Genomic DNA, 13955 nt, shown 5'->3' with positions numbered 1-13955 from the left:
AGCTGCTGTAGGAGAATGCACCTGAGGATACAGGTGAGTTGCTAAGGCCTCAGTGCTCCCCCTAAGCCCTTGGCACCCCTCAGTCCCCAATTATTGCACCTGCATGGGTGAGTATGTGATCTCAGGACGAGGCTGACATTTCTGGCACCCCCAAGACCCTGAGGAAACCAGAGAACTCGGAAGTACCCTGTAGGGTCAAGTCCTATGACTGCACAGATGGGTACTGTATGAGTGCAGCGCTGGGAAGATTCACCTTAGTTTATGTGAATGGCACCCTGCAATTAGACAGTACCCAACCCATGCAGTCATTTGTGCTGGCCCTGGACTCTACAAGGGGGTGGGTAAACCAACCAAAGGTTAGAAAACCACTGCGGGTGGCCCCTAGGAGAGGTGTCCACAGATCCACAAGTGAACACTGTGTTCATATGCTCACTAGTCATAACAGACCACTTATTCAATGGAGAAAATCCACCAATTTCATGAATGCTGAGAATTTGGCATCTCTCCATGGAAGATAAGAAGCATCATGTTCCCAAGTGAGATCCTAGAAGCTCATCCTATGCAGGCATGAAGTTAGAAACTACCTGCTTACAAAAATTAGAGGAACAAGGGAGTCTCCAAACCCTGTTTGACTTAGCAACACCTTTTCTTCTAGCTGGGCCTAAACACCCCATGGTGGAGGTATTAACAAGTTTTGTAGCTATCTTGAGGACATTTCTGTTAAAATCCAATTATTTCCAGGGAGCAGCTGACTGGTGCCTTCCTTGTGGCTTATAAACCTTGCCTAGCCTTGCATGATTGTGAGGGTCGGGGCCGCAAGGCAAGCCAGTGTCAACAGGGGGTACATTCAGTGACAAGACTAAATGATAGAACAAAGCACTATCTATGAGAGGCTCCTACAGTAAATAACTGAAAACAGGGATGTATACTAATAACAGGTACCTTTTGTTGTGGAAGCTCTGCTCCCATCTTTCCACCAGGAAGCTAGACAGTAACTCCAGTCCCCACATAGAGATCTCCTTTAGCCTTCAAAATAGAGAAAGGGCCACTCCAGGCCTGTTTTCAAATGCCCACCTTCATCGTGCGTGTCAGAAGAGTCACTGAGCTCAGTGGGGATGTCCTCATTGTCATTGAAGTCCAGCGAAGGCGAGTTCACGGGAGCGATCATTTCAATCTTCTCCCCCATGATGTTGTCGATGGCAAGCTCCTTCTCCAGGGACCCGTCTCCCTCCAGTGCCTCCTCCTCCAGGGGCAGCCCATCAAACTGGAGCCAAGACAGAGGAATCACCCACCAGGGAAACCTGGTCTGGATATACTCTCCAAAGGGAGATTAGGGATCTGGCCTTGGCAGTTCTCACACTCCCTGCTCAGTTGCTGGAAAGTGAAGCCAGTCAGGCTCCAAAGCCCTTCCCCAGAGCTGCCAGAGAGGGTGGGCAAACAGAGTAGAAGGACTGCCGCACTTCTCAGCACCAGCTCCCCACGTGCACAGGGCTGGTCCGCCACAGGGCCAGGTCCTTTCCTGGAGCCACACCTGAACCACCCTGCCTGCACAAGGTCAGCCTGCCTCCAGGTAGTACTTGTTTATCCTAAGAAGCTCCAAAGGCTTCATAAGCATTTTTTTTTAAACTTATTCTTTTGTTAGCCCTGGAAGAGAATCAATACAACTCTTTCTATTTTAAAGATGACCTCAGACACAGAAAGTAAAGACGAGGCATCCAATGAATAATGTTTTCATTCTAAGGGCAGGCAGTCTGACCCAAAAGCTACTGAAATGCAAGGTACCCTTCTGAGGGAGTCCTTTCCTGAAGAACCCCACCTGTTCTTCTATTTGCCAGCACACGCCCTGACACACTTTTCTCATCAAGATTCTATCTCCTCTATAAGAGAGTCCCAGAGGACAGAGGTTCTCTTACATATTTTTACAGCTTCCACTAAGTCTACCACAGTGGGAAAATAAGACACAACATGTATATTCAGTAAATATCAACCAACTGAGTGGATAAACAATTAATTTTTCTATAGTTCTATACTCATGCATGACTTTGACTTCACATCAAGGTAGTGAAAAAGGACCACTGGAATTGTTCTGGAATTGTCCTCTACCAGAGGGGCCGATCAGCAGCAGCCCAGCAAAAGCAAAGCCCACACAGTGGACTTGAAATGGTTTTCATCCACTCAGAAGTCAAACCCAGTCTTTTACCCCAGGCACCTCGCCCCAGCTCTGGACCTGGGCTACATCACTAGAATACGGATGGCCCATCTGCTCCAGAATGCCTCCTTGAAGAAACTGACCGCAGCGTAACCAATCTCCTCTCTATCTGCTCTCCAAGTGGGGTTCCCAGCGAATTAAGCTAGGAAATGCTGGCTGGTCACAGGACTGGGGGTAGAAGCCAAGGGCTGACTGCCCATACCGAGACAGGGGCCTCACTGCTCCCTGTGGATGTCAGTGTGCTGTTGGTGATGGATTTCTTGGGCAGCTGTGGACTGGCATCTGGCTTGGTCTCTATGCTGCTCTTGGATGAGCTGTCATTCACTTCATTCTCTTCCACAGGGATCTCTTCACAGTATCTGAGAGGAGACACCAGTGAGTCCACGTTAATCTCAGTGGCTCAAGATGGCAGACTATTTAAGACTCTCAGACCTTTCTATCCATCCAAATCTATGGGATTTCCTGTTTCTTGGCTTTGTATATAATCTTCCTCTAACCCAAAATCCCCCTCTTACCCTATCACTCTCTCCTTCACATCCTGCCCCTCCCCTCCCTGCCTCCCATGTAAAATTTCTGACTGCAAACACACCTTTTCTAGGCAGCCTCCTTAGATATATCCCTACTTCAATAGAAGTATTATTTGTCTTAAGCTATTTTTTCCATGGGTGTCCATCCCATTTTGAGCCTCTGAATCAAATATCTGGGTTCTGAGCATGCATTTCATTTCCCAAACAGTGACTAAGACAGGACTCTGGACACAAGCGCTCCTTCAGTGGCATTGCTCAAATTCTGGATGATAACTGGAAAACTTCCGTGCATTATATACACCTAAAAAGAAAAATTCCTTGAGATGAAGGTGGGTGCCCTACTAGGAATACTTCAGGAATGCCACTAGTCTCCTCTAAGGGAGCAATCATCACCCTGTCGCCATCATCATCATCTGACCTGTACTTAACAAATCCAGATGCTTGATAACTCTCTGGAAATCATCATGTGCATTTTAGAGATAACCAAATAGGTGTTCACAGAAGTTAAGTGACACTATTTGGACTGAGCCCAGACCTAAGCGCTATACACATTCAATGAGCTTTTCTGGCTTTTTTCCCTGTATGCCTCTTGCACCACTACCAAGCCTGCAGCTTCCCTTCCACCCTCAAGCATGCTTTGTGCTGGTCAACTGGCACATCTTCCCATTCTTCTTTAACCTATCAACAGTGTGTGACACAGTGACAATCCCTTCTGCTTAGCTTCCTTCCCCTGGCTGCGGGATACGAAACGTTCCTAGGGCCCTCCTGCCTCTCACAGCAGTTGCTTTCAAGATCTCTTCAGCTCCTTCTTCCCCCCACTGAGTGCTCCCAAGCAGTCCTTGAACTTCTTTTTATGTTCACCCAGTTACTTGAAATTTCAGCAAATCTCATAACTATCCACTAGTAATTCCTGCATTTCTGGCCCCAGACCTGGATTCCTTGTGAACTCCACACTCCAAACCGAAATGCCCACTTGACATCTCCATTTGGCCAACAGGCATCTCAATCTCAATTGCCTAAAACCACCCTCCTGATCTTCCCCCTGAAACGTGCTCTGGCTACAGTACTGTCCCTCTCTGTTTAGAACAATGCCATCTTTCTAGACAGTAAAACCAAAAATATCTGAAAGTCACCTTTGGTTCCTTTCTGTTCCATCAACATGTCCTTCAATAGCTGTTCATGAACTAAACACTTATTGCCATTTCTCCTCCAAACCACCATCATTCATCATCTAATTATCTAAATTACTCAACAGCCTCTTAATGGGTCTCCCTGCCTCTGCCCTGGTTCCCCTTTCAATGTATTTTCAGTGCAGAGGCCAGAGTGATCCTACTGAAGTGTTAAATCAAACCTTAGCAATTATCGATGCAAAACTTTCCCATCCCACTCTCAGTAAAAGCCAACCATAAAGTTGGCCAGGCCCTTAGGCTATGTCCCCTCGAGCTCCCTGACCTCACCTCTGACCACTTTCCCTCGTTCAATTCGGTAGTTCATTCCACGGCTGCACAGGCATGCGTGCTGTTCCCTCTGCCTGGGAGGTTCTTCCTGCAGGCACCTGCTTGACTGCCTCCAGGCAGCCACCCTAGGCCTCACTCACCCCATTGTGTTGAAGTCATCATCAGGGGGCACGTAGTCCTCATCATCACTGGTCAGGCCCAACTCGTTCCCATAGCACTGGTGAACAAAGTGCCAGAGCTCCTTGGGACACAGAGGCTTCAGGGGAGAAAAGAAACAACTGAGCCTTCAGATACCCCAGCTCTGCACAGAGGCAGTGAGCTGGGCTGGCTCCCCTGGAGAAGAAGAGAAACTCCTCCCTCCTTAGCTGGAACAAGAGGTACACAACCACCCCCATCTGCCTTGGGGGTCTCTGCAGGATGCCAGTCTTCTGCCTAAAAATGTGGACTTTAACAAGGCCAGGAACTGGCCTTTCCATGCCTTAACAGAGGTTTGTAAAACGTGACCAACTGGCCCCCAGAGGATGGTAACTGTCTCATCTTTTGCTCTCATGGATAAGGTCCAGCACTAAGTAGCATAAACCCATGTAACTCTGGGGTCACGACGATCCCAGAGCTTCTCGTTAGTACTCTGAATGAATGTCCAGCGGTCCCCTGACCCAGTACCCCACCACACTGCACAGAAATCTCCTCCTGTATTAACTGTGGCCTTACAGACCCTACTGGATCACCTCCAAGAATAAAGTTTGACCTCAAAGATGGCCCATTCCATAGCTGGACAGTTTCTATGGGTAGAGAGTCTCACGTTCCCACAGTTTTAGGATCCTTACAGGTCATCTCGCCCAACCTTGTGACTACCCAAATATTTCCTTCTTTGTTCTGAGGTGGAACGTTTGCCTGCAGTTCTCTGCATTAGTTCCAGTGTTCTCTTATTTCACTGGGTGCCTAGGTGTCCTCCCAAAAAACACTGCCCTAAGAAAACTTCGTTCTCATTGGATTCAGAGTCTCCAGGGAGAGGCAAAGCGATGTCAAATAGCTAAGATCAGGGGCAGAGACCATGAATGAGTCTCAGACTTGGAGGAAGGGGAGAAAGTGGCAGGGATAAGGGTGTGGAAAACAGGGCAAGGGCATGAAGAAAAACAGAAGCAATAGTTATCTTAAAAAAGAAATCCCATTTCAAAAATGTTTGCACCAATAGACTTCCTAAAGAATTTGAGAGCTCCCAGGCCCATGGTTTCAGGTGCGGTTTAAGAAGCAGGCAGCTGGCAGAGTACGTCGAGCTAGGATTCCAGCTTCCTGACTAAGGAGACGTGGCTGGAATGCAAAATTGGGACCCTGCCTCTAGGCCAGCGGGACTCGGGGCAGTATCTCTATGCTGGCCCTCACAGTGCCCAAGGGAGGTATCTCCTTCTTCTCTCTCGGACCTCCACCTCATATCTCTGGCCTTTATGTGCCACATTCACCCTGCCTGGGACACATCTGCTTCTCTGCCAAACTATATCCTGCCCTGCTTCACCCTTCACCTGCTCTCTGCAGCCTTCCCCAACCAATACCACCTGGCTCGGCTTGGCCAACCATGGTCAGGACAAGCACAGTTAGCAGACCCCCTCTTCAGCAGCCCCAGTTCTTACAATTATTTGTCAGGGCATTTGTGAAGCATACGAATGACCCCGTGTCTTATTTAAAAGTGACAACAGCTGTGAACTGAAAATTCAAACCTGCCATTGGAGACTAAAACACTTGATCATTTTACTATTACTGATGGAGAAAAAAGGCAGAGGACCACAGCTCAAATAAGTTATCAGGATTGATACTAGGGCTATAGACTCTCAGAATAGAAGAAACTCTAAATAATAAATCCACTTAGTTTCTTATGCAGCCATCTGCTTGGGCTACAATCAAGGCCAATATATGCATATATTTAAATACACACATGACAATCACACACACACATACACACACACACAAACACACACAAGTACACATACATGGCCAGGCGCCGTGGCTCATGCCTGTAATCCCAGATCTTTGGGAGGCTGGATGGGTGGATCACGAGGTCAGGAGTTCGAGACCAGCCTGGCCAAGATGATGAAATCCTGTCTCTACTAAAAATACAAAAACTAGCTGGGTGCAGTGGCAGGCACCTGTAATTCTACCTACTTGAGAGGCTGAGGCAGGAGAATCACTTGAACTCAGGAGGCGGAGGTTGCAATGAGCCAAGATCATGCCACTGCACTCCAGCCAGGGCAGCAGAGCAAGACTCCATCTCAAAAAATAATAATAATAATACACACACATATAAAATTAACTAATCCTGGAAGAAACATTATATGTGTGTATGTGTGTGTATATATATATATGTATATATATATATACATACATATATATATATTTTCTTACATCTCTTTCTCTGGCTTAAAGCGAGTTTCTTACCATCCAACTGCATCTGAGTGGGAACTTTTTTTTTTAATTGAAACAGGGTCTTTCTCTGTCACCCAAGCTAGAATGCAGTAGCGCAATCACAGCTCACTGAATGAATAGGTGCCTTCATCTGTGTCTCTTCATAGCTTCATTTAAACACTCAAGAAGTCAATTCGTGTTAACTACATTTTTGTATTTTATGTTGTGGTATCTGGGGCCTTGCTGACTAGGAAGGGACCCAGCAGGGTTAGCTAATTCCTAGAGAGAGGAAATAACTCATCCAGGAGTGGGCCTTTCATATGCAGCCAGCCCATCCAAGGCTCATATTCACACCCTCCCCATTATCTATTATAGCTTCCGAGGTATCAGGCAACTTGAGACAGTCCCTACACCCTGCAGCCTGCTGAAATTATTTAAACTAGCCAATCCCAGACCTGCTTGGCCTGCTTGGCCTGCTTGGCCTCCCCAACTCCTTCCTGCAAAACTACAAGAAAGGCTCTGCCCATTCTTCCCCTTTCCCATTCTGTCTCCTGACTGACGCTGGTGCTTCCCTGGAGGCCCTCCCACTCTGCCGTGCCTCTTATTTCTGGGGTCTGTGAATTTAAGAACTTCTTTCTTTATGACTGCATGCATTACCACACCTGAGTAGAAAAAAACCCCAGGACATTTCAAAGCAGTGAAACTGAAGTGCCTGAAGATAATGAGTGCCTTACTCCTGGAGGGGTTGAGGCCGTGGGTGAGAGAATTTATATGCTACTTTCAGGAGTCAGGTCATTACTGTCAGTGGGAGAATACCATCAGTGGGAGAACCCTGAGGAGAAATGGGCTTCTGTAGAGATAGCCAGTCCCACAGTAAAAGCAAACTCAGCAGTACTTACCTTTTCAAGGAGGGCATTCTGCCAGAGCCGGAACATCATCATATATGTCCTATCCCGGGCCCCAAACGAAGTGAAGAAGTGCTACATTGGAGAAATGAGAAAATGGCAATAAATGTCTGTTGAGTTACAATATAATTAAGAGAGACACAGTCCTCCTTCCCTTAGGAAAAAATACTGACTTCGTCCTCAAATACTAATGACTCAGTTACCCGTGACCACGCACCTCTGCTTTAGTGATGGGGTCAGTACACCAGAGGCCTCGGTACCTGGTACTGTTAAGCTCCCAGTGTGACAAAGTCCTTCCATTCTTACCCACACTTTCCTTAGTGCTTTTCTCCTTGTTTTGAAATTCTCATCTTGATACAAAAAAAATGCCCCTCACCTACCTACTGGAACTAGGTAAAGGGTGAGCTATGAACTAGCCTAAAGGGAAAGAGAAGACAAATCTGCCAACCTATTTCATTCATTCAACAACTATTTGAATATTAGTATGTATAAGGCACTAATCTACATGTATAAGGGATAAGAAACAGCACAGAAAGAGGTCCTGCTCTTGTGCAGTCTACCCATTAAACAGACACAAAGAAAGCAGTAAAGATTTTACTGATCAACTACAAGGTGGTCTACAAATGCTATTTCATTTAAACCACACAAAAAGCCTTAGACAATAAACAAAGCTAACAATTAATAAAGCATAACAGGCTGATGAGGTTAGGCACTTGTATAATCACGAAGCTAGTTAGCGCCCAAAATATAGGTCAAACCAGGCCAGGCGCAGTGGCTCATGCCTATAATCCCAGCACTTGGGGTGGCCGAGGCTGGTGTATCACCTGAGGTCAGGAGATCAAGAGCAGCCTGACCAACATTGTAAAAACACAAAAATCAGCCGGGCGTGATGGCGGGCACCTGTAGTCCCAGCTACTTGGGAGGCTGAGGCACAAGAATCGCTTGAACCTGGGAGGTGGAGGTTGCAGTGCGCTGAGATAGTACTACCGCACTCCAGCCTGGGCTACAGTGCAAGACTCCGTCTCAAACAACAACAACAACAACAACAACAACAACAAAATAGGTCAAACCAAACACTATCTGACCCCAGAGTCTTCTGGTTCCTGCCACTGAACTGCTTGACTCCAAGGGAACTGTAAACCTGGTCTTCAGCAGAAACCTAGTCTACCCCTAGCCTTGATCCTCTGAATCTTCAGGCTCTGGTGAAAAGTAAAAGTCACTGTTTGCTCTGTCCTTATCTGACGTATTCTCCTCATACTAATAAGAACAATCCATTTTCTATCAGACTCCCCATCCTCTGGAGAGATAATCAGCTATGCTGATACATAATGACGACTGCTTACATTTGTATACTGCTTTACAATTTAGTGTTTTCAAATACATGATGTTATTTCAAGACTGTGTTAAATATTGCTCGCTCCATTTTGCAGGTGAAAAAACTTAGGCTCAGAGACATTACACAAGACACTTTTAGTCGAGGGACACAACTTCAGGTGTTCTGGCTCCGAGTCCAATGTTCAGCCTCTCCAGCCTCCCCCTGCTCGCCCCACCCCGGCCTGTCCATCCACGAGGGGGCTCCTGGGCTCTGCGTCACTCTCAGTGCCTCTCATCCCAATCCCATTGGCCTCCTTATTCATGTAATTCAAGAAAGGGCAGAAATACAAGAGTAGGGGGAGTCAGGCACAGGGGAGTAAGGGAGAATTCAAAAAGAGTTAGACTCCACTTACCTTTTCTGAATCAGTGCAAACTTGGATGGCATTGGGAATGAGGCGAGCTGTTTTTTCTTTAGTCATGGAACAGATGTCTTTCAAACGGACTGTCAGCTGGCATCCAAGAGGACAGAGAATGGGTAACAAGCAAGAGGGGGCATTACAAAGGTAAACGGTGTTCGGGGCCACCAGTGCAGACAGAGGCAATCGGATCACATATTACTAACCCTGGAAGACACCACACTGGTGATCATCTGGTTTACCCCTTTATTTCACAGAGGGCACACAGCAGAGTGGGGACTGAGCCTTGTCCACAGCCATGAGTATCTTGATTCTTGGTCAAGGAGCTCTCTCATTTCTACACAGTCTGCTAAATGTGCAGAGGTCCTGCCATTATTTGCCACATACAGAAACACAGAATATTGGTGCAAGATGGGACCACAAAAATCATCTAGTTAATCTTTTTCTACCTTAGTACATGGGATGAGGAAACAGAGGAAGGACTAGCCTAAAATCACGCTGCTAATTAGCTGCAGAACCCAGAAACTGTGCAAGCTGGTTCTTCAGAGACCCAAGGCCAAAGCCCTTCCTAACTTTACCATGCTTCCTTCTGCAGTCACTCACGCCAAATATGTGCCTGCATTTGACAAAAGCAAATGCTCTCAGTCCTCTCTTCCATACCCAAAGGGGAGGGAGGAAGGTGAAGACATGGCAGAGGAGACCTTATTATTGGGACTTAGAGCTGGGTATCCTTCAAGACTTAGGCATGTTTTTGTTAATTACACAAAGGCCTGAGAAAAGCATAAAGTCAGCAAAAGGAAGAAAGCAAGGGCAGCTTGCTGAGCCGTAGCCAAGGGGACAGCCCAAGGGAGCATGCGCAGATCTTTACCAGAGTTTCCCAGCGGAAGATGTTGCTGTAGAAGCAGATCCAGTTTTCAGAGAGGTAGAGTCGGCCCTGAAGGAGAATGTCTCTTTGGAGTGCACATGAGTAATCTGTGGTAGGAGCGGAGATAGGGGAGGGAGCTCAGAGGCAAGAAGCGTTTTCAGCAAACCACTGCCGAGTAGGCATGTCATCCTTCCCACCAGCACTGGGGGATCCCAGTCACCCATCACAGACAAAGGGCACCAGACACTTGAACTAGCAGCCAAGGAACTCCCTGGCATCTCATGATAAAGAGCATAAAGGTGGCGTAACATGCAACTGCCTAGAGGCAGACAAATAAATGTGATGGCAAAGTGCGCCAAGGAAGCTAGAGGTGGAAAAGACCAACAAATTCAACTAACGTCCATCCCCTATCCACAACTATGCTAACCCCTTCTGCCACTGGGCCATCTGCAGAGAAAACAGTGCCAGTGACTCGCTCCAGGTTGGGCTCTCAAGGCTGCCACAAGCCTAGTACTCAGCCTTGAGCCCTGATAGCTGGAGCCAGGGCTCTGGACAGCCCATCTCCCTGTTCCCTTGCTTACTGGGTTGGCTCGTGGCCTCTAGACAGAAGCACCCTGAGTGCTATGCCGAGGGCTCCCCAGACTTCCTCCCTGTCCTCTCCAGGTCACCCAGCTCACCAACAATGAGGCGCTCCGTGTCTGGAAGCTGCTTAAAGAGCTTTCTGAAGTCTTCATTTCTCTGCTTGTAGGTGGGGCTTAACACCTGCACGACAATGGCCAAGGTTAGCAGGAAGCACCTGGGTTCTGCGGGGTTAGGGAGGAAGGTGCAGAAGGAGGAGCACTTGCTTGTGTGTTAAAAAAAAAAACAAAGTTGACGTTCTGCTCTCCCACAGACCCTAGGAGGCCAGGCTAAGGAATGGGGCTCGGTATGGAGAAACACAGTGGGGAGAATCTGGTGCTGCAAAACACTTTGCAGCCAGGGTCCACCAATTAGAAAACGTCAGATACACCCAGAAGGGGCTCTCGTTATATCCCAATAAGAGAAAGGAAGGAGGGACACCTCCAAGGGGCTTCCTGGGATCCACCATGCCAGCTACTGCTGTTCTGCCTTCTGCCAGCACCACCTTGACAGTGAAGCAGGGACCCAAGAAGGCTGCCCAGCCCCCCATGATGGTGCCCAGAGCATCTCTCAGAAGAAAGTGTCGTCATGACTCACAGAGTGAGCACTTGGCTGTGTTGGAAAGGCATGATTTTCTAAGAAATCATAAAACATGGTGCTAACAAAATCACAAAACATAAAACCAGTACCACAATAAGCACACAGGTAGAGAATTAAAAAACACAACTGGCACACGAGAGGCATCCAACTCCCCTCTCCATCTTTACATTGTCTCATCCAATCCTTACAGCATCGAGGAAGAGACCGAGGCCAGAGAGAAGCACCTTCCCAAAGTCCTCAGCTGGTCAGTGTCAAATCTCATGATCCCTGGTCCTGTGCTCACTTCCCACCTAGGTACATGGCTGCCTCGGAGCAGGCTCATACCCAGAAACTGCTTTAGCAAATCCTCCTTGGAAATCCCATGAGCCAGCTGAATACACGAAACCTTGCCCTTTGAGGGCTTACAATCTTTTTTGCTTGTTTGTTTGTTTAGATAGAGTCTCGCTCTGTCACCCAGGCTGGAGTGCAGTGGAGCGATCTTGGCTCACTGCAACCTCTGCCTCCTGGGTTCAAGCCATTCTTCTGCCTCAGCCTCCAGAGTAGCTGGGACTACAGGTATGTGCCATCACACCCGGCTAATTTTTGTACTTTTAGTATAGATGGGGTTTCACCATATTGACCAAACTGGTCTCAAACTCCTGACATCAACTGATCCACTTGCTTCGGCCTCCCAAAGTGCTGAGTTATAGGCATGAGCCACTGCACCTGGTCCAAGGGCTTACAATCTTAACGTGGAAAAAAAAAATACTAAAAAGAAAACATGTGCCTATAGATGAGGCACACTACAGACGACAGATGAATACAAGTACATAACCCAGGACAAGTCATGCACAGCCACAGGGAGACACCTGCACCCCACCTGGCAATGCCCTGACTACCTACACAGAAACAGCACTGCTGACCCTCAGCCTAGGGTGTAGCCTATGGCTACAAAAAAAAAAAAAAAAAAAAAAAAAAAAAAAAAAAAAACCTTAGAAAACAACATTCCCCTGACCCATATATTAGTTTCAAACGGGTACTGAGATTTACAATCTAGATGTCCCCCTTGCCTTTTAGAACAGAGTCTACACACTGAAGACCCCAGCTTGACTACCCAATCTCCAGTGAGCTCCTCATTATGCCTAAGTGACCTTTAGAACTGCTCTGTGGCTAACGTGGAATGAGTTATTACCACATACCAAGCACAGCCATAAGCCATGTGCATGTGATCCCAGATTATTTTTATTATCCCATTTTGCACTTGAGGAAATGGAGAAACAGAGAAGTTAAGCAACTTGGGAGTGGAATATGAGCAAGGCAGGCTGACTCAGTGCTGTCTGAACCCCTACTCTGTGCTGCCTCTGGAGGGTCCTCCAGCCAAGAGGAAACAGAAGGGCTTCCTCACAAGAGCACACTCCCTTGGGCACAAGATGTTCACCTGCTTTGGGGCCCCCAGTAGCCTTCCAGGCCCTCTACTGGGTCTTTGTATTTACAAAGTTCCAGTGTCAGCCCGAGGAGCAGCTGACCAGGAGATCTCAAACACACTTTAGGTGAAACCCACCTTCAGGGGGTTGGATGTCGGACCTCCAAGCCCCTGAAGCCCCAAGTCTTCCTACTTCTAATCTTCTGTCCTAGGGGCTTCTCCCCCTTGCTTTTTGAATAACAGTGACAGCCCAGGTATCCACGGAGGTGGAGTTACAGGGCGTTTGGCCACAATCTCCAACCTGCAGGCAAATCGAGGGGGCTGCTCCTCTCCTTAAAACAAAGCTGTAGCAGCAACAGGGAGAGGGGAGGGTGAATCCAGGCCTGGCCTGCTAAGGTGGCCAGTCTGGAGACTCCTTTATCCAGGCTTACCAACACATACCTATTCCACGAGGCTGCTGTGGGGATGGCAAGCACATTAGGTGGGTATGCTGGCCCTGCCACCACGCAGCCTCTTGAAGCTGGAGATCCCAGCCTTCTCCCTCCTGTACTCCCAAAGGCGGGGCCTGGATCACTTATTTCAATTTAAAATGGTCCAATAATTTTGGTTCCAAGATTGTCAAATCTGGGGCCTTTGGGTAGCAGAGTCAAGTTGGCATGATGAGGGTGCACAACTGCCACAGAGACTCAGAGAAACTGGGTCACACACTCACAGCTGGGATTTCCTCAGATCCGTGCCAGCAACAGTGTTTGGCGGAAGCAAGTGTGTGGCGGAGCTGCTGCTGCAGGTACCACTGCACCGCCTGACTCTGCTGCTCCAGCAGGCGGCTCCAGAACTCCGGTTCCTCCGACAGCGGTTCCATTGCCCCGCATGGCTGCCCCTCCCAACGACGCCCGGCTCCCTGAGCACTGACACCCGACTGTCCCCACATGATGAAAACAACTGGTCTCGTCTGGCCTAATTGCAGATGGTGGCCTCTGGTTTCTTGGCAGAGGGCCTGTGCGACCCTGACAGGTGTCCTTTCTGCTCCTAGAGCTGCGTTCCCGGCGTGAAGCTTCACAAGGGAGAGGCACTGGTCAGTGCGGTTCTCAGCACAAGCTAGCTGGCCAGTCTCCCATGGCGGGCTCTGCTTTATCCTTCTTGGCTGGTCCGTAGGCTGAGAGTAGCCCAGAGCAGGTGTGGTCACACACCTCCCCCTGGTCAGTGCAGACAGTCACCCCAAGAGTCCCGAGGATGCAGACAGCA

The 13955-nt window shown here is 48.2% G+C and overlaps 1 protein-coding gene across 16 annotated transcripts in view; it reads right to left on the bottom strand.

Annotated features, from left to right (window-relative positions):
- The window catches only part of GRAMD1B (GRAM domain containing 1B), a 269620-nt gene that overhangs the window by 19460 nt on the left and 236205 nt on the right, over nt 1-13955 (bottom strand). For all 16 annotated transcript variants that reach the window (XM_074400747.1, XM_074400755.1, XM_074400748.1 and 13 more), the window contains 7 exons: nt 10768-10852; nt 10094-10197; nt 9223-9318; nt 7490-7570; nt 4334-4449; nt 2412-2568; nt 1075-1264 (listed from right to left, as the gene is read on the bottom strand). In XM_074400747.1, coding sequence (XP_074256848.1) covers nt 1075-1264; nt 2412-2568; nt 4334-4449; nt 7490-7570; nt 9223-9318; nt 10094-10197; nt 10768-10852 — 829 coding nt within the window. The remainder of the gene's footprint in view (nt 1-1074; nt 1265-2411; nt 2569-4333; nt 4450-7489; nt 7571-9222; nt 9319-10093; nt 10198-10767; nt 10853-13955) is intronic.

The sequence above is a fragment of the Saimiri boliviensis genome, chromosome 6 (genome assembly GCF_048565385.1).
Source record: "Saimiri boliviensis isolate mSaiBol1 chromosome 6, mSaiBol1.pri, whole genome shotgun sequence".
Classification (NCBI taxonomy): domain Eukaryota; kingdom Metazoa; phylum Chordata; class Mammalia; order Primates; family Cebidae; genus Saimiri; species Saimiri boliviensis.
Note: the sequence above shows the minus strand (reverse complement) of the source record. Positions and strands in the feature narration are given on the sequence as shown.